Source organism: Cynocephalus volans, chromosome 8 (genome assembly GCF_027409185.1).
Source record: "Cynocephalus volans isolate mCynVol1 chromosome 8, mCynVol1.pri, whole genome shotgun sequence".
In the NCBI taxonomy this organism is placed as follows: Eukaryota; Metazoa; Chordata; class Mammalia; order Dermoptera; family Cynocephalidae; genus Cynocephalus; species Cynocephalus volans.
Window position 1 is genome coordinate 42,078,821 of NC_084467.1, and position 24,423 is coordinate 42,103,243.

General features: G+C 38.8%; 1 protein-coding gene across 1 annotated transcript in view; it reads right to left on the bottom strand.

Moving 5' to 3' along the window:
• The window catches only part of FAF1 (Fas associated factor 1), a 516,326-nt gene that overhangs the window by 12,965 nt on the left and 478,938 nt on the right, over positions 1-24,423 (bottom strand). Inside the window, exon 18 of the mRNA XM_063105346.1 lies at positions 22,486-22,701. Coding sequence (XP_062961416.1) covers positions 22,486-22,701 — 216 coding nt within the window. The remainder of the gene's footprint in view (positions 1-22,485; positions 22,702-24,423) is intronic.

Consider the following 24,423-nt stretch of genomic DNA (forward strand, 5'->3'; position numbering starts at 1 on the left):
CTGCCAAGGTTTGCTGGCAAACTCAAGGTTAGTGTTTAAACTGGAATGCAGGTACTGGCAATGCCAACCCTGTCCTTTCCTAAAACAGCCCTCATATACTTTGACTGGGTAAGGGATCCTAGAGGATTTAGCCCAAAGGATCAGTTATCTGCTTGTTATGCCTCTCCACCTATTTTGCAATAGTTTATGAGTCTGTATCTCCAGTTAGGTTGAATTCTGAAGCACATAAAGTTTTACCTATTCCCAGGGCCTAGCATACTGCTGGAAACAGTGTGAGTTCAGTAAATGTTTGCTGAAAGACTGACCTACTGAACGACTGAATGGAGGCTTCTTGCTCCTCCCTAGAGCCTCCATCAATCCAAAGAAATGAAGTCTAGAGGAGCTGCATACACGGACCTCTTCCCCCTAGCCTCACTCCTACAGCAGACAGAGCCTGTCAGTGCTACCATCAGTGGGTCACTCTAGCAGGTCCCTTGACTCTGGATGCTCTCTGGCCCTAGCCTCAGTTAGTCCTGCTGCACAGACACAGGGTTCAGACCTCTGAATCAGGTGAATCAGTTGCCTTTTCAGAAGGGACAGATTTTTTCCTAAACTGCTGTTGAAATTGACTAATTAGAAGGATTTAAAAAATCTTAATACTCTAAACAAAGAAAGTGGGTTCTGAATTCTTAAGCAACATTTTCAATGCATTTGAATAACCTTAAGTGACTTAGCTGCCACCTGATCCTAAGCTCTGGCTCAGAAAAATAAATGTGAAATATTGTCAAAGCATCAGCTTATAGGAGCCTCCAGCTACAGTAAATAAAAGCTTAAGTCTCCATAAACTGTCTGGGACAAAGACATTCTTATATAAAAGGAGAGAAGATGATCTTAACTAAATCCAGGAGCACCAGGAAGCCAATAGTTTTGTTTTAGTTTTCAGAAGAAAGTTGTCAATGGGGCACATATTATCAACATACAGGTCATTTAATCATATAATCACACAGTATCAGAGCTGAAAGAAGCAAGCATATTTCAGATGAGGAAAATAAGGCCCAGAAAAGTATGTGCCTTGCTTGAGATCACACAAGTGACTGGGAGAATCAAAATTTTGTCCCAGTATGCCTGGCTCCCAGCTTAGCCCCCTTCCCGTTGCACCACATTCTCCTCAGAATGTCCTACTGGAGATATTAAAATGAGGGGCTGACAATTGCCTGTTAAAAGACACCTGAAAATTTTAATTACATAGGTCACTTCTGGTGCTTGAGCTCTAGAGGCACTTTCCCTCAGACCTGGGAGTTCTACTTCTACAGCAATGCAGCGAAGAAGTGGAAAAAAAACAGGAATAAGTGAGGGTGAATGTCACGATAATGTGGCCCTTCATCTGCCTGTCCTCAAGTCATGAGGATACCATGAGTTATCTGTGAGTTTCTGCCTGGTGTGATGGCAAATACAGATGCATGAATGAGTAGGAACACTTTATTTCTTCTCACTTATTTACTAAACAAATATCTTCTGAGTGTTTACTACATGTAAGAAACTATGCTGTACTTGAATACAGTAGTGAACAACACACTATCTCTGCCTTCAAGGAGTGTAGAATCTAGGGCAAAATGTAGACAAGAAAGCGACCCACTGTAATTCAGAACAGTAAAGGGCTACGATAGGCAAGAGGGCACCAGGGGAGCACAAGGAAGGTTAAATGCCTAACTCAGACCTAGGGTGTCAATTGGCTCCATGTTTCTCTTTCTTCCTTGTCTCCTTCTAATATGCACAACTATTTCCTACAATCTCATGAACCACTTTACTGACTTATACTTTCACATACACCAGTATTAGTTGCTTACTATGTGCGAGACACTGTGCTAGGGAACACTTAGATGAATTAGACATAATCCCAAATAACTTCAAACTTGCTATGTACAATTCTTTATATCTTCATTTTATGACTGAAAATGTAAACAGGAGCCAAACATTTCTGCTTTTGGTGTCTTTTCGTTTTCTTAGGCCTTGAGCAAGTTATTTTCCATCTCTGCATCTCAGTTTTTTCATCTATAAAGTAAGGGCCTTTTCTAGCTATCACAGTCTAAAATGCCTGCATGAGGAAGGCCTGTTTATACAATGTGTTACATTAAGCCTACTTGGAGGAAGGAAAGTGAAATAAAATTCAAAATAGCAAAAGAATCTTCAGGTTTGGGATTCAGCCACAGACATTAAACCTAAAGCTTTGATGTCTTGGTTCTGTGTGAAGAGCAGGGTGTGGTCCAGGTGAAGTAGGCTGGGGCAGGGCTGGAGCTGGCACTGCAGTGAGGCCCAGGGGAATTTGGCATGTTGACGCATGTGCTAATGCATCCTGGAACTCCAGCACTGGCTTTGAAAATTACAAGGAGTATCTAGAAAAGGTTAATCTGCGCATATACACGTTTGCAGTTGTTTGTGTTTACAATGGGGTTATTATACAGACTTTAAGTGAGCGAAGCATGTCTGCAGAAGCACCTGGAATACTGAACACAGAACTAATGATTTTTTATTTATGGCCGGATAGAGTCAGACTGGATTGTATGTACAGCCTTCAAAAGTTTATTTGATTTCTGATATAGAAATTTTGAACGGCATAGTGCTTTATAAACACCTTACAAAATTAAGTTCTGGGGTAAATAATTTTGGAAAGGTTTAAATACATCAACATACCTACACATAATCAGTAATAGTCACTCCATTTTATATTCAGCACAGGATGGGGAAAGGAACTGGGTTTTGAGAATCAAATAATGGTATTAACACTTATTGTGAAATACTGAGAAATTTAAGCTAAGTTTCTGTGTCATCTGTAAAATGCGGACAATATCTATCTTGCAGAGAACTAGTACATTTAGGCATGAGTTACAGGACTGTTGGCTGTGAATTCAATGTTAATGATTCAACAATATATATTAAATAAAGTGTCTTTAAAAAGAAACACATATGGGAAATCAAGGGAGAACACTGTTTTGGAGAACAAGGTTACCAGAGAAAAACGTGTCCAAATTCACACCTTTAGATCAATGCTTTTACACGTAAAATGTTGGTGATATAACTGTAATTTTTCCTAGAGTCCCCTCTGACTTGATGAGTCACAGGAATAATTCTAGACACCAAATATTAGAAATAACTAGATCATGAAGTTTCACAAGTAAAATTCTGTATTGACTAGAATTTGTGAGTTGTCTTGATTTTGTGTTTTTCTTAGATAGCCTTCAAAACTGAGCACCAACCTATGTCATCATATGAACTTTTCCTGTCTGCTTCAATGAGATTTTCCAATTCTAAATGTTTCTTTATATCAAGAATGCAAAAAAAAAAGATTTTTTTGATCCAGAAAATAACCAATACTTATCTTTTGAAAATGTTAAAGAAAAAAACACATAAAAGAAGGTTATGTATTGAATGGTTGATGAAAACGTTGTGACCAGAGGCTCGCAAGAACTTAACTCTGTATTTCCCCTAGGAGAAATGGTTGAGTATTCACGAATTCAGAGTTAACGGCAACTTTATTCACAGCACTTATGTTGTGTAATAAAAATTGACTGTACTTCTCAGTTCTAAAACCAATAGGGGCCCATGGCCTATAGAATGAAATTGTAATTTCTTAATCTCTGGTGCATTACTCACCAAAGTCTGCCCCATTGACAGAGGCCTTTTTGTGCAGCCAAATCTATATATTCTTCGTGTTGTGCCTAACTTGTGGTATGTGCCCCATGCCTGCCAGGTGGATCTCCTGCTTTCCCCCCTCCGCCTCCTTGCCCTTTGTAGACAAGACCATGTCATAATTTTCATCACACTTTCCACAGTGTGTACCTGCCATCCATTCTTCCATTCACCCATCCACAATTCAGTGAGTTCCTACTCTATGCTAGGCCTGTGTAAGCCCTGTGACAAAGACAAATAAGACACAGTACACAGCTACTGCCTTAAATGAGCTCACACAGAGCCAGCTCCAGAGGCCACTTACATAAATGAGGTAAAAATCTCTGTGAGTAAATAAGCCTGTTTCTCACACTAGGAAAAACACCATAAACTAATTCAGAAATGTTTCCAACTGTGAAAGAAATCTGGTTTGGTAAACTAGAGGGCAGATATTAAACTGTAGGTATTTCTACTTGAACGCTACTCTCAACCTTTTGTCATTAGGCATGTATGGCACACTGATATCCTTACTTGAACGCCGGTAGTTTCCAAACAGTTTATACTGGACAAAGACTCTTTGTCTTCTTGAAACCAAAACATAGAAGAAAAAGTAAGAGATAGGAATAAGGGAATGGGGTTGAGGACAAATAATCATACCAGCTACCACTATTAAATTCTTACGCTGTGTTAAATGCTACATATATATTAAACATTTTACATTCATTCTTTAATGCTCACAACAACCCTTTGCTCTTGTTTCAGTGTACAATGCCTCTGAAATGTGACTGAAAAGAAGAGATCATGTTAAATAAATCATTCTTACAGTGTTGATATATATTCGTTTATAAAACAAGCAAGAAAAATAAATACTAATAACTCCTCCTCTATTTTAAGTAGCCAGTTTGAAAGAAATGTTCTCCCTTGGCAGTGAGAGAAAGTGGCTACAGCCTCAAGGACAACTTTATGGGCTCTGAGCAGACCATTACAGAATTTGAGGGTAAATCTGCACTGAATATGTTGGTACTTTACAAACTAGGCAATGGCCATCTTCAGGGACTGCGGTCCCCTCAGGAGATCTTGTAAATCTTCTTTGAAAATACAGGGTTAGATTGCTCTGGCTAGTACTTCCAACACTATGTTGAATAGGAGTGGTGAGAGTGGGCATCCTTGTCTAGTTCCTGTTCTTAAAGGAAAAGCTTTCAGCTTTTCCCCATTCAGGATGATATTGCCTGTGGGTTTGGCATATATGGCTTTAATTATGTTGAGATACTTTCCCTCTATACCTAACTTATAGAGGGTCTTTGTCATGAATGAGTGCTGAACTTTATCAAATGCTTTTTCAGCATCTATAGAGATGATCATATGGTCCTTGTGTTTGAGTTTATTAATATGGTGTATCACATTTATTGATTTGCGTATGTTGAACCAACCTTGCATCCCTGGGATGAATCCCACTTGATCGTGATGAATAATTTTACGTATGTGTTGCTGTATTCTGTTTGCTAGTATTTTAATGAGGATTTTTGCATCTATATTCATCAAGGATATTGGCCTGTAGAGAAGGAAATAAAGGGCATCCAGATTGGAAAAGATGAAGTCAAACTGTCCCTGTTTGCAGATGACATGATCCTATATATCGAACAGCCTAAAACCTCTACAAAAAAACTGTTGGAATTGATAAATGATTTCAGCACAGTAGCAGAATACAAAATCAACACACAAAAATCAGTAGCATTTCTTTTCTCCAATAGTGAACATGCAGAAAGAGAAATCAAGAAAGCCTGCCCATTTACAATAGCCACCAAAAAAATAAAATACTTAGGAATTGAGTTAACCAAGGAGGTGAAAAATCTCTATAATGAGAACTACAAACCACTGCTGAGAGAAATTAGAGAGGATACAAGAAGATGGAAAGATATCCCATGCTCTTGGATTGGAAGAATCAACATAGTGAAAATGTCCATACTACCCAAAGTGATATACAAATTCAATGCAATCCCCATCAAAATTCCAAAGACATTTTTCTCAGAAATGGAAAAAACTATCCAGACATTTATATGGAACAATAAAAGACCACGCATAGCCAAAGCAATGCTGACCAAAAAAAATAAAGCTGGAGGCATAACACTACCTGACTTTAAGCTATACTACAAAGCTATAATAACCAAAACAGTATGGTACTGGCATAAAAACAGACACACTGACCAATGGAATAGAATAAAGAATCCAGAAATCAACCCACACACTTACTGTCAGCTGATCTTTGACAAAGGCACCAAGCCTATTCAGTGGCGAAGGGACTGCCTCTTCAGCAAATGGTGCTGGGATAACTGGATATCCATATGCAGGAGAATGAAACTAGATCCATACCTCTCGCCGTATACTAAAATCAACTCAAAATGGATTAAGGATTTAAATATACACCCTGAAACAATAAAACTTCTTAAAGAAAACATAGGAGAAACACTTCAGGAAATAGGACTGGGCACAGACTTCATGAATACGACCCCAAAAGCACGGGCAACCAAAGGAAAAATAAACAAATGGGATTATATCAAACTAAAAAGCTTCTGCACAGCAAAAGAAACAATTAAAAGAGTTAAAAGACAACCAACAGAGTGGGAGAAAATATTTGCAAAATATATATCTGACAAAGGATTAATATCCAGAATATATAAGGAACTCAAACAACTGTACAAGAAGAAAACAAGCAACCAAATTAAAAAATGGGCAAAAGAGCTAAATAGGCATTTCTCTAAGGAAGATATCCAAATGGCCAACAGACATATGAAAAAATGCTCAACATCACTCAGCATCCGGGAAATGCAAATCAAAACCACATTGAGATACCATCTAACCCCAGTTAGGATGGCTAAAATCCAAAAGACTATGAACGATAAATGCTGGCGAGGCTGCGGAGAAAAAGGAACTCTCATACATTGTTGGTGGGACTGCAAAATGGTGCAGCCTCTATGGAAAATGGTATGGAGGTTCCTCAAACAATTGCAGATAGATCTACCATATGACCCAGCTATCCCACTGTTGGGAATATACCCAGAGGAATGGAAATCATCAAGTCGAAGGTATACCTGTTCCCCAATGTTCATTGCAGCACTCTTTACAATAGCCAAGAGTTGGAACCAGCCCAAATGCCCATCATCAGATGAGTGGATACGGAAAATGTGGTACATCTACACAATGGAATACTACTCAGCTATAAAAACGAATGAAATACTGCCATTTGCAACAACATGGATGGACCTTGAGAGAATTATATTAAGTGAAACAAGTCAGGCACAGAAAGAGAAATACCACATGTTCTCACTTATTGGTGGGAGCTAAAAATTAATATATAAATTCACACACACACACACACACACACACACACACACACACACACACACAAACGGGGGGGGGGAGAAGATATAACAACCACAATTATTTGAAGTTGATACGACAAGCAAACAGAAAGGACATTGTTGGGGGGGAGGGGGGGAGGGAGAAGGGAGGGAGGTTTTGGTGATGGGGAGCAATAAGCAGCCACAATGTATATCGACAAAATAAAATTAAAAAAAAAAAGAAAATACAGGGTTAGGGGCCGAGCCCGTGGCGCACTCAGGAGAGTGCGGCGCTGGGAGCGCGGCGACGCTCCCGCCGCGGGTTCGGATCCTATATAGGAATGGCCGGTGCACTCACTGGCTGAGTGCCGGTCACGAAAAAGACAAAAAAAAAAAAAAAAGAAAGAAAATACAGGGTTAATAGGTGCTTGTTAGTATTCTTCTGAGACTACTTTTACCCCTTACTTTAGAACTAAGCTATGTTCCCAGTGAAGGTGGGAGGCAAAGTCAGATGCTTAGAAGTTTCCCTATTTACAGAGTTTCCCCTGAATATCTAGCAGTAAACTTCAGAAGTAAATCTGAGATGTGTATATCTTGAAAAATAAAATTATATGTGTAGAGAAGGGTTAACATAGCAGGCTTGACTGCTGTTCTTTGAAAGGGTTGCTTACCAGGTTGGCCCTTGGTTAGTGTCTGGGAACTTGGGTTTTAGGAGGGTTCCCACTATTACCAGAACTGACAAAGAGTGGCTCATTATGCCTCAACTATTTGTGCAAACAATATAGTTTATGCTGAACACTTGCTTTCCTTTTGGGAGTCTGGCATTTTGCTATGTGCCAGGCAGAGGGTACCTATGTAGTCACCCCCAATAAAAACCTTGGGCACAGAGTCTCTATAAGCTTCCTTGGTTGGCAACATTTCACATATGTTTTCTCAAATTCTTGCTGGGGGAATTAAGAGCATCCTTTATGAGTGCACTGGGAGAGGACGCTTGGAAGATTGTGCCTGGTTTCACCTGGTTTATCCCATGTACCTTTTCTCTTTGCTGATTATACTTTGTATCTTTTTGCTGTAATAAGTCATAGCCTTGAGTATGATCGTATGCTGAGTTCTATGAGTTTTGCTAGGGAATCATCAAACCTGGAGTGGTCTTGGAGATTCCCTGACACAATCGGTATCAGAAGTGAGATTCAATAGACTGATCCTAACTCACTAAAACATAGTGAAAGCACTATTTTGGAAAAGAAAGGATGAAGAGACAGGTGATGATAAAACTTTGGTGCCTGGGTTGATACGGAGTCATCCATCCATGGCATAAAGCAGCAGCTGAAGTGCGGTCTATTGTGAGAGGTAAAAGTTATCTATGGAATTTTAAAATGACAGATCCAACCCCAGGAGAGCTGGCTTGCTGGATCCCCTGGTTGCTTTTGGCTGTGCTTGATAAGGTAAGGGTGAAAAAGAGCAGCTTGGCAATGCTTTTGTTTTTTTTTTTTTTTTTCCCTCTTTCAGGTAGCAAGAGTAGGACCCAAAATTCCAAAGGTCAGCTTGGAGTGGGCTGAAATGTTAAAAGTTTCCATTGCTCTTTCCTCCAAGTGAGAAGAGAAAAAAAGCTCAGTCAGTTCCCAGGGCTGGAGCAAAATTTTAGATAAACCAAACTTTTAGAAAAACACTCCATCCATTTCTTCAGCTTAGTTGTTGCCACCTCTGCTATGGGCACCCACCTCTCTTGCATTCCAGGAGGACTCTTCCCCCAGCAACTTTAAATACTAACCCTGTAAATGCTAAATTTACTGCTAGGAGTTTGAGTAAATTTGCAATGAGAAAAAAAGGGGAAAATAAAAAAAATTTTAAAAAGGTCTTGTGTTTTATGGCTGTTGTATCTGGATGTATGGTAAGAATTGATATAAAATGTTATATACTCCTAATTTCAGAAATGTTAGAGGGATCATTCCATTCAGGGAAAGCTGAAAAGAAGATGTGTTAGTGGGACACAACCTCCTTACTTTTTACTGCCAGTAAGTGCGTTAAAATCTAAACTCTTTGAATATTGAAAACAGAAAAATCTAAAACTAATGATTTTTGCTTATTGGAGCCTCTGGAAAAAGGAGACAGCCTGAAAAAGGGAGGCAATCTCCAGATGGAGATATACTTTGGGAACTTTATTTATTTAAAAAACAAACAAACAAACAAACAAACAAAAACTAGTGAAGTACAGTAGTGAGAAGAGGGGTGGGGGGGAAGAACAGAACAAAGAATTCTAGATGTAAACTGAATGTGAACAATCAATTGAGGTAACTCACTACCTTCGGACCAGCCACCTTGGGAGTTTTGAAAAAGCAGTTTTTGGTTTGCTAATGAGCTCTTATAAAATCAGATGTCTGACCCTTACAGGCTTGTGATTTTCCAGCCTGATGTGCATATTTTAGATTTCCCAGAGTGATGTGCATATTTTTGAGTAGATAAATATGGACAAGACAAAAAGGACTAAGGAAAGCCTTGCTTATCACTTGGACTTGGAACACAGCTGTCTCTGCAACGTCTTGGCTTTGCTGCTGCTAAAGAAAAGTAACTAGTTTCTTTGGGAATCCTGAATCCACAGATCCTAATTGTCTGGATCTGACTTTAGAGTAAAACCTGAAATTGTCTACTGTGAGCTGTTTCAGCCTCAGTATGTGCTGTGCTGAGCTGAAAACGTGTAGGCTCAATGAACAGGACATGAACTCTGGGACCTCTGCAGATTTAGGATGCCCCTATGTGGGGCTTGAAACTGAAAACATCATGGATGCTATCTGCACTTTCTGGGTCACATACAAATACCCACAGGAGAGGACTTGTTTTTTGATGGGACCACCTAAGATCTAGCTGCTGATCGGTTTATATTTAATAGGGAGACTGACTGCATTCCTAACATGCGATTCCTGCCCAAAGCAGCAAGATGGGGGAGCGCTCATCATAAGGAGTGTGACCTCTCTACCCAGTCCTGACAGATTGACTCTTGACTCCATTTGGGGGGTATCTCACTGCTGTTGACTTGTGTTCAACTTCCCAGGTTAGTTGCAGTTCACAACAATGAACTAATAAATAGCTTGAGCCCACTTCCTTCACCTTTCTCCTGGTACACACACCTTAGTAAGAGAGTTTGATTATTACACATAGCTGCTCTCAAAAAGACATTGATCTTTTCTAGGCTGCTCACTGGATAAATGATCAGGATGAAAGGAGTAGGAGGTTTTGTAAATTCATTTTGAAAACTTATAATTCAGGATTCTGTCCTGACCAATTCCTGAACATGATTTGTCTCTGGTTAAGTTTTATAAAAATGATATTCTATAAAAATGCTTTTGTCCCTCTTGTATATATAATCCTTCCAGAGGATAGGTCTGGATAAGAGCAGGGGATGATTAAAAATTTTTTATTTATAATTGCCAGATGGGACAAATTGATTTTGTAACAAAGGAGAAAACAAAACAAAATAAACCCCTGGCACCCAGGGAGGTAACAGAGGAGAGCAGAGAGCATTAATGATAGTTGCTTTTCAGAACTGTTCCTGGAAACTTTCCCCTCTTCCTAAAGGAAAACTCCTCACACTGCCTTTTCAAGCTGCTGTGAGTGCTTTGAATTCAAACTGACTGCCAAGTCTACAATCTCTTAGTCAGTGGTGACTATGAGACCACAGGGGTCTGGCCCCAGCTCGTACACTTTCCATGAAGAACACCTCCAGATGTCATACACACTCATGAAGCAAATGAACTGGTGTCATGGACAAGCAAAACTGTTTGGAACTGATTGCCTTAGGTGGTTATTCTGAAATCAAGGGCTGAACTAAATTATTTGGATTGAATGAGAACTCTAGGGTGGGAGGCCAAACTGGGGGCCCTGTTCACTTGCATTGCCTGACTAATGTATGTCCTTCTTGAGGCACCCTAACAAATGTAAACTGTTTCCAGCAGCACCCACGTGTGGCCTCTAGAACTGTACTTCTTGTGTGTACCCTGACTATCATGGTACTGCCTCAGTCTTGGAAGGCATTCAGGTCAGTTTCAATTTAGCAGGTATTGTGCTATACCTGAATTGATGCCTTGGGCCTAGTTAAAAAAAAATGGTTAATGGAATTTGTTTTAACTGGCCATGTCCAGGATTCCTAAAAGGCATAATGGAGATCAGCACCACAGGTTGTTCTCACTCTGCATGGGGTCCTGTTAATAATAATTTTTTTCACTACAGATCCCTTGGCCAAGAGCCAAGTAGTCTGTGCAGGGAAGGGCTAACACAGTAATCCTAACTGCTACTCTTTGAAAGGCCTGCTTACAAGGTTGGCCCTTGGCTGGTTGGCGTCTGGGTTTCAGGAGGATTCCCACTATTACCAGAACTAATAGAGTGGCTCATTGTGCCTAAAGTATTTGTTCAAACAATATAGTTTATGCTGAACGCTTGCTTTCCTTTTGGGAGTCTGGCATTTTGCTATGTCCTAGGTAGAGGGTACCTATGTAGTCAGCCCCCAATAAAAACCTTGGGCACAGAGTCTCTATAAGCTTCCTTGGTTGGCAGCATTTCACGTGTGTCGTCTCAAATTGTTGCCGGGGGAATTAAGAGCATACTGTATGAGTGCACTGGGAGAGGACCCTTGAAAAATTGTGCCTGGTTTTCCTTGGACTTTGTCCCATGTACCTTTTTTCTTTGCTGATTACGTTTTGTACCTTTTTGCTGTAATAACCATGAGAATAATTACATACTGAGTCCTGTGAGTCTTCCTAGGAAATCATACTAACCTGGGGTAGTGCTAAGGACCCCCAACACATTATATAAAGAAGTTTTCTGTTTAGGATATGGAGTATAGGTTTGGAGACTGGAATCCCAATTATGTCAGTTACTATGTACGTGACCCTGGAAATATTACCTAACATCTCTCAGCACCAATTGTTTTACCTGTAAAATGGGGCTACTATCTATGCCTTAGGATTGTATAAAGATTACATGAGAGAACACTTTCTGAATTGTCTACACAGGGTCTGGCACACAGTAGGACATTAATAATTGTTACTTCTCCTGTCTGTCTGAAAATTGGAAAAGACAGTAGGAATCAAAGAAGTCACCAGATCAGCCATCAAAATTTCAAAGAAAACTTTCATATCAGAGATCTACCCCTTTTTGGAAGGCTCAGACCCAACTCATGTTGAAACTAAGCAGAAAACTGTACCAATGCCTTTCACTGAAAACATCTCTGGTGTTCGGTCACATTGCCATGCAACCCCAGCTACGAGGATTTTGCTTCGTGGAAACAGTAATGCAGAGACAAGAGGAAAGGATATGCTTCTTTAGAGGAAAGTGAAATGGTGTGGTTTTATCCTACGCCCAGGGACAGGTCCAGCTGGTGAGCTGTGCTATTTCTTCCCAGCACAAGGTCTACACATCTTAAAGCCTCACATGTCCTGAGTATCTACGATGTACCATGTCTATGTCCTCACATTACCTCACCTAATTCTTACAACCACCCAATAGGTGGCTATTATTACCTGCCTTTTACTGGTTGAAGAACCAGTTTAGAGAGATTATGTGACTTGCCCAAGGCTCCCCTGATAACTGAAGTTCTTTATATCATCTTGCTGTCTCCCTGTCATGACTGCCAAGGCACAGAACACATTTTCCCTGCACTGAGAAGACGGCAATAAATAGTGGGCTTTCTTCCAGGAACAGTCTGTTATAATGTAAGTGACAAAGTGTAGGTCACCCTCATATTAAGAATGAGGGATGTGTCAAAAACTTATTTTTTAAAGGAAAGACACAGGTCAAAAACAGTGACCTGTTGGAGAGGGATCAAAGAAGCTCAGAATTACCAACTCAAATGGCATAACCCTCTGCTGTTTATCAAACGTTTTCATGATCACTTTCGATCTCATCATCACAATATATCTGTGAGGACACATGACAGCATTCTCACTTGAAAGGTGAAGTAACTGAAATACAGAAAAGAGAATGATATACTAAGTGTAACCCAGCAAACAGATGGATATACCAGCATTAGAAAAAAGATCTGTCTGACTCTAAGTATAGAGAGGACAAGAGAAGCTATGAAACCAGCACTGGTAGCCTTTACATACAACCATCTCTCTAATCTTCCCCTGTCTGGCTGCATTTTCATCATCTTGTTTTAAGTACTGCAACACCCTTGACTATTCTTCTGGCTTCAGTCTTTCTTCATGCTAATTCTTCTCTTCAGGCTGCTAGTGAGATATAACAGAAGGAATCAGCACGTTCATATTTAACTTCCAGCTCTGCCACTCCCTGTCTTTGTAATCTTAGTTAAAACACTTAATTTATAGTTTCAGTTTCTGTATCTGTAAAATGGAGATAACATGAGTATTTGCCTGGTATAGTAAATTTTGGACATGGGTTTAAAATCTGCTTCTTTGAGCTTTTAATATTTTAATTATAAAGTAAAGATAATACCAATCTCATAGGGTTGTTGTAAGAATTCAATTAGATGATACTTGTAAAATACTTAGCATAGTTGCCTGACAAATAATGGGAACTCAGTAAATGGTAGACAGCATTATTATTACTTCACAGGCTGTTTGTTCATTTGCATTATTCATGCATTCGTTTAACTGATATTTAACAGATATTTGGTGAGCATTGATTAGGTTCCAGGTACTGTCCTACATGCCAAGAATACAGTAGTGAACAAATAAAGTTCTTGCCCTCAAGGATTTCATTCTAGTAGCGGGGAGACAATAAACAACTAAATATTTATGTCAGACGGTGATAAGTTCAATAGAGAAAAAGAAAGCAAGGTAAGAAGCATAGGGGTTGTCAGTCTAGCAGGGAGGGGAAGGTGGAGACAGGGGAAGGAAGGAAGACCATTATTTTACATGGATTAGTCAGAAAAGACCTCAATAAAAAGGCAATATTTGAGAAGAGACCTGAAAGAAATGAAGGCATGAACAATAAGGATATCCAGAGAAAGACTATTTCAGTAGAAAAAAGTACCAGTGCAAGGCCCTGAAGCAAGAACATGTTTATGGTGTTTCACAAATAGAAAGGATGCTAGGATGACCAGAAAAGACTGAGTGGGAGAAGGGCCAGAGAAATGCCAGGGAGTCAGATCAAGGAAGGTTCTTCACTCTGAACTGGATGGGGAGTCGTGAAAAGGTTTAAGAAGAGAAGTGACATGATTTGCCTTATTAAAAAAAAAAAAAAAATCAGTTTTTTTTGTTTTTTTTTTTGAAAAGGAGACTGAAGGGTAGTGACACGGTTGGAGGCAGACAGACCAGCTAGGACATCATTATAATAATCTGCACAAGAGGTTATAGTGGCTTGGGCTAGGGTTAGTTGTGGAGGCAGTGAGAAGTAGATTCTGTATATATTTTGAAGGTAAAATGAACAGATTTTGCTTTTGAGCTGGATGGAGAAACGACATAACGAGGAGTTAGGAATGACTCTAAGGTTTCTGGCCTCCACAAAAGAATGAAACTGCCATTTAATAAGATAAGGAAGACTAGAGGATAGAACTTGGGCTGTATATATACATATGAGAGTTGTAGTTGTATATATGACATTTAATGTCCTAAGACTGACTAAGATTGCCTATATAATGAGGATAGAAAGAGACCAGAGGACTGACATTTATTGAGCTTCTACTATGTGCCAGGCAGTGTGAATTTGTAAATTGTGGAGTAATGGATGGGTAATTATTCTTACTTTGGTGATAACCACGATGACCATGTCATTTCGTTACTCAACAAATTTTACATGGAATAAAGCTAAGCTATATTTTATATTTCTTCAAGTTATTTATTTTGTTTAAGAAATGTGTTATTTACAATGTGTTATTTTCTAAATTGTAAGTTTTAATTAAAAAAATTTTTTTAACTGTCAAATAATTTTATAGCATGGAGTACAATATGATGTTTTGATATATGTATACATTGTAGAAAGATTAAATCAAGCTAATTAAGATATCAATCACCTCACCTACTTACCATTTTTTCACAGTGATAATATTTAACATCTACTCTTTCACAATTTTGAAATAGAAAATACATTATTATTAACTATGGTCACTATGCTCTGCAACAGATCTCTAAAACTTATTCATCCTGTGTAACTGCAACTTTGTACCCTTTCACCAACATCTCCCTTTCCCTATGCCCTAATCACAATGCTTTAAACACTGAACCACTCTGAAAATTCATAGTTTGTGGGGGGGGGTTCTACTTTATCATTGGAAAGATTGAGGAGATAGAATAGAGAGAAAGCAGTAGTACAGAGGAAGGAACATTAGACTGAGAATCAGAAGATCATTTAGTAGCTGTGCAGCTTTGAACAAGGCATACTCCCTCTCTAAATTTCAGTTTTCTTCTCTATAAAATAGAAACAATATATTCTGCTTGTCTCCCAGGACCACAGTATTACTTAAATAAGGCAATGTGTATATAAGGGCTTTGTAAACTGTGAGGTACTATTCAAATATGAAAAGCGATGATGATCATGAAGATTATCCAACAGCCAAATGTTCAGGATAATTTTATTCTAAGTAATAATAATATTTATTGAGGGCTTATTACTATACTAGGCACTATTCTAAGTGCCCTGTATGCATTACCTCATTTAGTCCTAGAAACTGCTCTAAAGGTAAATTCAGATGGTCACCTCAAAGCTTATGTTCCCCATGTGTTCTCAACAGTACTAATACCACCTGCCTTGCTACCTCTTCCCAAAGCTGACAAGAAGAGGGGTGAGATAACTCTGTGAATATGCTTTGCATCTAAGTGAGATCTCTTGGTTTCTATTAGTCAAGAAATTGATTGTGGTGTAACAGAGAGATGCATGTGGTAGGGAAGTAATGGGAGGGAGGGAGAAGAACTGAACAGGAAAAGGAGATGGTGTGAAATTGTGAAGAATTTTTCATGCCTTGTTAAGGACTTTGGACTTCTTCCTGTAGGTCATCAGAACCAGTGGAGGCTTTTAAGATACAGAGGGGAGGATGGACAGTGTGGGAGAGATGGGGGAGTGGGGAAGATGAGGTAGGCAAGACTGGAGACAGGAAGATGGATTAGAAAGCCATAAGTTTAATCTGGGCTATGAAGACTTGGGCAGTGGTATGGGTGGAAAGAGAAGAAAAGAACAGATTTGAGGGAAATTTAGAAGCAGAATTGATATTGTTAACACCTAGATAATAGTTGTGAACAATTCCAACCACAATCATACTTCTTATTCCCTGAATCTTTTTTCAGAGAATAAAGAATTCTCTGAATTCTCTGATCATTTAGGGATACTGAAAAGTCTCAAATAATTAGATATGGTTATATAAAATATCTAGGAAGAATGGAGCAAGCTCAGTAGCAGTAACTTTAATATGTATTTCACCAATCAGATGCTTCATCCTGAGATATTTTGAGAACAAAGCTCTTAAGATATAAGTAATTCAATGGCATTGAAATTTTTCCTTCTAGCTCTGTTTTTTTTAAAAAATCAAACTCAGTCTTATATAATTTGAAAATCAATTCTACTGCAATATTAGCAGCATTAACATATGAAGGTTGTTGAAGTAAAAAAATTTTAAAATACCAGTGCTTGAAGCTGCAATTTATTGCATTTACTAGGTGTTCTCTAATGTTGATTTTCTAGGTCTATTGTTCTATGATTCTAATTTTAAATTAGAACTCTATAATCTATTAACAGATAAAAAAAAAAAAAAAAAAAAAAAAAAACCCCGAACAATCTTAAAAAAGCAATGACCAAAAGAAAACTTGAGTTTTAGTATAAGCTCTTCTATTATAATTGATCACGTGACTTAAGCACTTAATTTTACCATGCTTTGATTCTCCCATCTGTAAAATGACAGCATTGGCCTTGATATCTCTGAGATCCTTTTCAAATATGAGATATTAAGATTCCAATGATATACTCTTAAGTCTAGGTTAGAGCATTTGGGTATTTTTAACACAAATATCCATCACTGTTCTAAAGAAAGAATTTATTGCTGCCATGCTTTCTTAAGCTGTAAGCCCTTCCTACCTCTTTTGCCTCTCTCTACTTAGGATAATTATACTAGATACTGTTCATTATGTGCTAAGGATATAGTAGTTAACATTCACTTACCTAACTCTTACCACTACTCTGAGATAGATATTACCATTTCTCTTTCAGAGATGAAGAAATAAAGGTTCAGCAGAGCCACGTAAGTTGTCAGGTGTCATACAGCATGTATGTGCTGAGGTGAGATTCAGATACAAGTCTAACTACTACTAAAATTTTTACTTCTAGCTATGCTATTTTGCTTCCACTCACTGAACATGTGCAAGGCTCAGTCAAATTCACTTTCTCTGTAATGCCTTCCCATATCACTGCAGGCTGAAATTACCTACCCTTCCAATTTGTAATGCAATTTGTACAATTGATAATGTAACTTGCTTTACTTTTTAATTTTTTTTGGCAGCTAGCCAGTAAGGGGATCTTAACTCTAGGCCTTGGTGTTTATCAGCACCGCACTCTTATCAACTGAGCTCATCAGCCAGCCCTGCAATTTGCTTTAAAAGTGTGTTTTCACTAGAATGTGAACTTTTCAAGGTAAGTATCGATTTCTTTTATTTCTATATCACCAGTGTCTGGTATGAAGGCTGGCACAGAGCGGTTGCTCAGCAAACATTTTGCTATATGAAGGAACAAATACATGAATGAAATGCAAATTAAACTGTTTAAATTTCCTTATGGTAGCAAATAGGATATCCTTATATTATCAATGAAGTCAAACTTCAGTAGTTTCTGGATAAAGACTGTAAATTCTACAAGGGTGAGAACTTTGCCATTGTTTTCAGCACTGTGTTCCCAGTGCTTAGCTTGGTGCTGAGCATAATAAAAGGTGACAGAGGAAGAAATTTTGAAAGCATTTTTTGCTAGTTCATTTAAACAAACCTTTACAGAAGGCCTACTCTGTGAAAAACCCTGCTAGAGCATGTTTATACTTATCCCCCAGTTCCTTTAAGCCTTAGACCTCACTTTCCATTTGTAAGTGGAGCACCACTGAGTGATTTGGATGTGAGTAGGCAAAAGCAGAAAAACAGAAGAGCAGGAAGAGGTAGAATTGTGGGATAAAAAAATAAGGAGGGAAGAGTGGAAAGGAGAGGGAGAAAAATAAGGGTAAAATAGGATTTGAAAAAAGAAGGGAAAGAATGGGGGGAAAAGGAGGAGAGAAAAGGGAAGATAAGGAAGTAGCACAGAAAAGGAAGATTGGGGGATAATGACAGCCTCATACCAAGCAGCATGAGTGACAATCAGCTTTTCTGGAAAAGGCTTGTGTCTGGGCCACTGTAGGTCCAGGGAGGAATTGGGGGGCTGTCAGCAGTCCCTCACTCTGACTCAGAGACAGGGTGGGTAAGTAGTGAGGTCAGTGTCATTAGTCAGCTTTTGGGACTCAACTACTTCACTCCCAGAGCAATGCCCAAGTAAGGAAAATGGGCCACTGATGTTCATGTGGCTCTGAATGTCCAAGAGGTAAAGCTTACCAACCAAAGTCCAGGAAATAAGCACTACTCCTTCTCTTGGTAAGTGTTATGAGCAAAATAATAAAACAAAACAAAACAACAACCCCAAAACAAATAACTCAATGTTCCCAGCAACTTGACAATCAGTTTTTCTGGAAAAGGCTTGTGTCTGCTGCTATTTTGGTAGTCCCACAGTACTTAGTCCAGTGAAGTAAACCTAGCAGGCATTTAATAAATAGTTGGGCAGCAGGGAAATCTTAATGTAAAATATTGTTTTGGCTGGGGGAAGGGGAGAAGGCACAGAAGAACATTTACCAGGTCCTCTGGTGAGAAACTGGTCTCTCCTTTGTGGAGAAAAGGCTGAAGACACAATAAGATTCCTAGAGTTAAGTCTTATATTATTTGTTATTAAAGAGGCAAGGTCTTAAGATGTACTTTTTAACAGTCTTTAGTTTGGCTGTAATTTAAGATGACTTTTACAAATTAGATCCTAATCCTTGCAGACACAGATGGCTGTTACAGAATAGCCTTGCAAAAACACTAGTCATTCAACTTGAAAGAGCATTCAGAGAAGGATGAACGGACATTAACTCTCACCCCATCCCTGGCTCTAGGAGGCCTACAGAGTCCTGGGTGGGCTCCTCAGGTTTTGGTCTGGAATCTGGGTGGGCTAGGGCACCTGTTCTCATTTGGAGAAACCTCTCTCATTCACTCTGGAACCAGAGATTTAGGGGAGCCTGAGGTCATTAACATTCAACAACAGTTACTAAATGCTTATGTATGAGGCAACATGATGGGAACTGCAGAGGAGATAAACATGAACATGATATAAACTGTCTCTGAAAATCTTTACAGAATAGGAATGAGAGGAATGTACAAACCGTAATAGTACACAGGTGGGGAGCTTGGGAGTAGAGGGAGGGCTTCATAGAGGGGATGACATTTGAGCTAGGCATTAAAAGATAAGTTCAAACAGGGCTCCTGGAAAAGGAAGGCCTGGAAAAGTGGGGAGGGTGGATATTTTCCAAGGAAGAGAAAACAGAGGCATGAGGAAAAAGGACAGAGGTGTAAGAGTCTCTTGTGCGTTTAGTGAATAGTGAGCAATCTCCTATCTCTTGGTGATAGAAATAAGTAATGAGAGGCAGGAAATAAGGTGGGAAAGGTGGAAATGGACCCAACTGTAAAGAGTTTTTAAAAGCATTCTAAGGGGTCTGTACTTATCCTACAGTAATAAAAAGCTTAAAGAGTTTTTAAGCAAGAGAGGGAATGATCAGAGGGGGGTTTTGGAAAGATCACTCTGTGGGAGATAATTTCAAGTTGACCAAGGACCATAAAATGGACCTGTGATGAGTATGAGGAGGCTCTCAATTACTCCTGTAGGAGCAAACCACTCTGGTTAGACTTTTTCTTTGGGGAACTGGGCCAAATTTGGACTAAATTGGTCTTGAGATGGAGACAGAGGTAGAAATGGGGTCAGGTGTGAAAGGGACATTGGGAGAAGAGACTGTTAACCAGATTGAATAGCTTCCTTTAGCAGCATAAAACAAAGGGTGAGTGATGGAGAGTTAAATCAGGAGAAATTTTCTCTAAGACTAAGTGACTGATTCTCCATTTAGGGCTAATCCATACTGACACAACACAGTCCATACTGCAAGAGCTGAAAACTTGGTCAGTAAACCTCAAGGCAGGCAAGTAGCAGGCCCAAGAACCCTCTGCATTTCATATCACAATTCCCTTGCTTCTTTTCAATGGCAACTTTCTACAGTCCACAATTTTACCATGTGGGAAGAGGTTAATACTGATTTTAAAAAACATAGCTCCTTTTAAGAGATACTCTCCCCTGTCCCTGTCAGTAGTCAGTTTTAAAAAATAATTTGAAATAAAGTTTAGTTTTAAAAGCCAGGAAGGTCCTTAGACTCTTATTTCTTCAGTATTTTCATTTTACAGATGAGGCACAGAAGGGGAGTAACTTAAAACCAAGGGTTGGGAAAGACCAATACATTTCCCAAGTTTTCTAAGTTCTCCAAGGTGAGATGTTCATCCTGGAACATAAGGTATGAGAACCAGGCTGATCTTCAACACTTTGATAGCAGCTCTTTTCTAAATGTTAACACATTTAGACTTCAACTTTCAGTGAGTCTAAGGTACTTTCTTACCTGGCTGTGTGGAAAAAGCATGTGCATGCATGTGTTCTCTTGTGCATGTTTGTGTGTCTTTTATTTGAATAAAGGGGAAGCACTTGGAGCAGTAGGCAGGGCCAGTTAGAGAAGAACCAGTGGCCAAGCATCTTGGGTCCACTATACCTCCTGAGCTCAGACATAAGTGGCAGGATCCTCATCCCACCCAGAGGGAATTTGTGGCTAGGTGGTGGAGCTAAAAATAAACCACTGGTTTCTGTCTCTACCCTGCAAATCTGACAGCCAATGTGAGGAACTTAGATGAGCCTTAACTAAATTATTGGTTTTGGTATGTTAGATGAAGTCTAGGTTGCTAGACCTAGATCATAATGGAATCACAGAATATTAAAATTTACTATGTATCTTAGGGTTAAGCTAGTCCAAGTCCCAACACATATAAAGCAGGAACACCTGGAATGAATCCTTCTCCATATATATCCACTACTGCTGAAAAGAGTAGTGCTTGGTAATCTCCAATGATAGGAAAATGACTACTTCATAACACAAGATATTTCTTCGTAGAAAATGCTTTCATACATTAAATCAAATTTGTCTCCTGTAACTGTCAACTCACTGGTCCCAGTTCTGCCTCTGGGGCTTCACAAAGTCAAATCCCTCTTTTACATGTCAGGCCATCAAGTAGCTGAAGACAACAATCATGTCTCCCATGGCCTTTCCTTCTCTAGAGGAAATGTTCCTCAAATGACATGATTCCCAGTTCCCTCATCTTCCTACAAGCCCTTCTCTAGACATGCCTCTGTTTCTTCAGGTTTCCTATTTCAGCATAGTCTAAGGACTCTTTCAGGGGTAGTTTACTTTAGTGCAATTAAATAGGACCATTAAGTTATCCTCTTGTTGGGATTATACTTCTAAAAATGCAGCTAGCTTTTTTGTTGGCAGCCACAACACATTATTAATGTATGACAGTACTTCAAAAAGTCTGTGGAAAAATAGAATTAAAAGGTAATACGAATCTTTCCATGATTTTTTTTGAAGATCCTGTGTATATACAGCTTAATTCAATCATAACCTCTGCTAAAGGAATCCCTCTAGTTCTATATATTTCTGTAATACTTTGGCAGCTTTATTTTATCTATAGTTTCAGTATTTTAAGGTTTTCTTGAATCTTATTTTTCATAATCCATAAATCTGATAAAAGTCATCATTTAGGTTGCCAATAAATATGGTGAGTAATAAAGGATTAAATACAGAGCTTCATGGTTCCCTCTAGGGAGATGGCAGTCAACATTTTCTGGTTACAACCATTTAATCAATAATACATTGACCTGACTGTAGATCTCCATCTCTCTACTTTGCCCCAGGATACTATGACAGACTATCAAATACCTTGCTGAAATACAGGTACACAGTGAACAGAGGTCACCCTCCCTGACTTCCCAGGCTGGTGAGACTACCAAATTACAAAACATTCTTCATTTAGCATGACTCATTCTTAGTGAACCTATAATTATTGATCCTGATCTAACTGTTAAGCTGTTAGGCACACAATTCTTAGGCATACCGTGAGGTATACCCTGAGGTACACAGAGATGAAACCTTGGGAAAACCTGTATGAATGCTGGAATAGGGGAAACAGATGGGAAGGAAGAAAGACCTAGTATGTAATTTCTTACACAGGCTATTGGCTACATGTAAGCTGGAGTTAGAAGACATATCTTCTCCAAAAGCTGAGGAGAGAATGGTGTGCAAAACAGAGAAGGACTCCTGGGGTGTCCTGTGGTAGCCTGCACCATGGGAATTTTATTGGACTACTTTGTCCAGCCCTAATGATGGGATATCTCCCATCTGGACACATTTCCTCAGAAAGCTGCAGAAACTTACGTCTCTCCTAGGAAAGGTACTCAGTAATTTGAACTCATCCCATGGAAATCCTTTGGAAGCTACGAAATCAAAGACAATCTGGAGCTTATTGCTGGCCAGGAAACGCCGCTCTAGGAACTCGCCACTGGGGGTCCGGATCCGCAGTTTGCTCACAGGCTCAGCATTTTCTTCTTTTGGCTCTGGAGGCAGGGCTTGCTCTAAGGAAAGCCGAATGGCCTAAGGAGAGCAAAAACCAGTTGTTAACATGTGAGAATGGATGGAACTGTAGGGAGTGGGGGAGGGAGAGACTAGAAAAAAGCTGCTGCTTTTAGAAATTCATCCCAAATTCACTGCCCCATTTATTAACCAAGGCTAATGCTTGAGCAGTAGAATCATATGTTTTTCATTTTCTTAATAATAGCCCAATAGGCAATTAATTAAAATAAATCACACCTTGATGACACATATTATTAAACTGATAGGTAACTACATAGAAAAGAAAGATGTCTTTTCTCTTAAAGGGATCAGATACTTGTGATTGAGGAAACAGGCATCAAATACCCAATTGCTTCCTTTCTAGGGTATGAAATAAGGCTAGTAGAAGCATTCACAAAAGACACACACAAACATATTTATATTTAAGAAAACGTATTTCTCAAGTAGAAATGACTGAAGAGTTTGTAGAATACTTGATAATATGTTAACATCAAAATGGAATGAACAGATTCTGTTTGGGGTGAAGAAAAATTTTGAAAATAGTGGTGATGGCTGGGCAATACCGTGAATGTAATTACTGCTACTGAATTGTACACTTAAAAACGGCAAATTTCTGTCATATATATCTTGCAAAATAAAAGAAAAGTTAAAAAAAAAATGGAATGGAAAGAAATCCAAATACTGGGTTTATTGGAAGCAGGAGACCACAGTCCTAGTTCCAGCTTTACCACTAACTAGCTATGGGATTTGGCCAAGTCTCAGAATGATAGATTTCTGGAGCTAGAGACAAACTAAACCCTTCATTTTACAGATGAGATTATAGACTCAAACAGTAAGATAAACTGTTGGGATATCTCATGGCTAGAGTTGGGCTTGAACCCAGGTTTCCTAGCTCGCAATCTATAGTATTTCATTGTTTCACATTTGTGACATTCCACTGGAAGGAGGTTAGAAGGTCTCCGAGGTCCCTGCCCACATTAGAATTGATGGCAGAAATTCACTAAAACCTTTTTGTCCCTAGCACCCTGAGAAACAGTTCATGTTAAAATCTGTGAGATTCATCTAAAGCAGTGCTCAGAAGAAATTCATAACCTTAGAGTTTTCATATCATTAAAAATCAAAGAATAAAAATAAATGAATTAATAATTAGACTCAAAAATTAGGAAAAAAAGAAACCCGAATAAAACAAGTGGAAGAAAAGCTGAGAACAAAATAAACATTAAAGCTAAAAGCATAAAGAAGTAAGTTAGTTAAAATGAAAAACATAACTAGTCAATCAATAGATAAACTGGTTCTTTGGAGAAAATCAATGAACTTACACAAATAAAAAGAAACAAACAAAAATGGTAACATATAGAGGGTGGGGGAAACAGGTTGGAAGAGGTGACAGTGAATATTTTCTGAATACGCTTTTGTCATTTTTGATTTCTGACTTATGTGAATGTATTATCTGTTTAAAAATATGTTTTACATAAACAACAGAAAAACAAAGTTTGCTCAGACTTGTATATGGATAAGAAATTAGTTAATTTTTGTGTCATTCAGGGTTGGCTGTAATCCTGAAGTATTTTCAAAAAAGCATTCAAAATTTCTGCAGTGTGTAGAGAATTTCTGACTTTGACATCATTTTTCCTTCTGCAGGAATTGGATAATGCCACTCACCTCATAACAGGTTAGAGATGGAAATTATATAACTGATATATGTATAGTTCTCAGGGTGGTGTGGACAACATAATAGGCTTT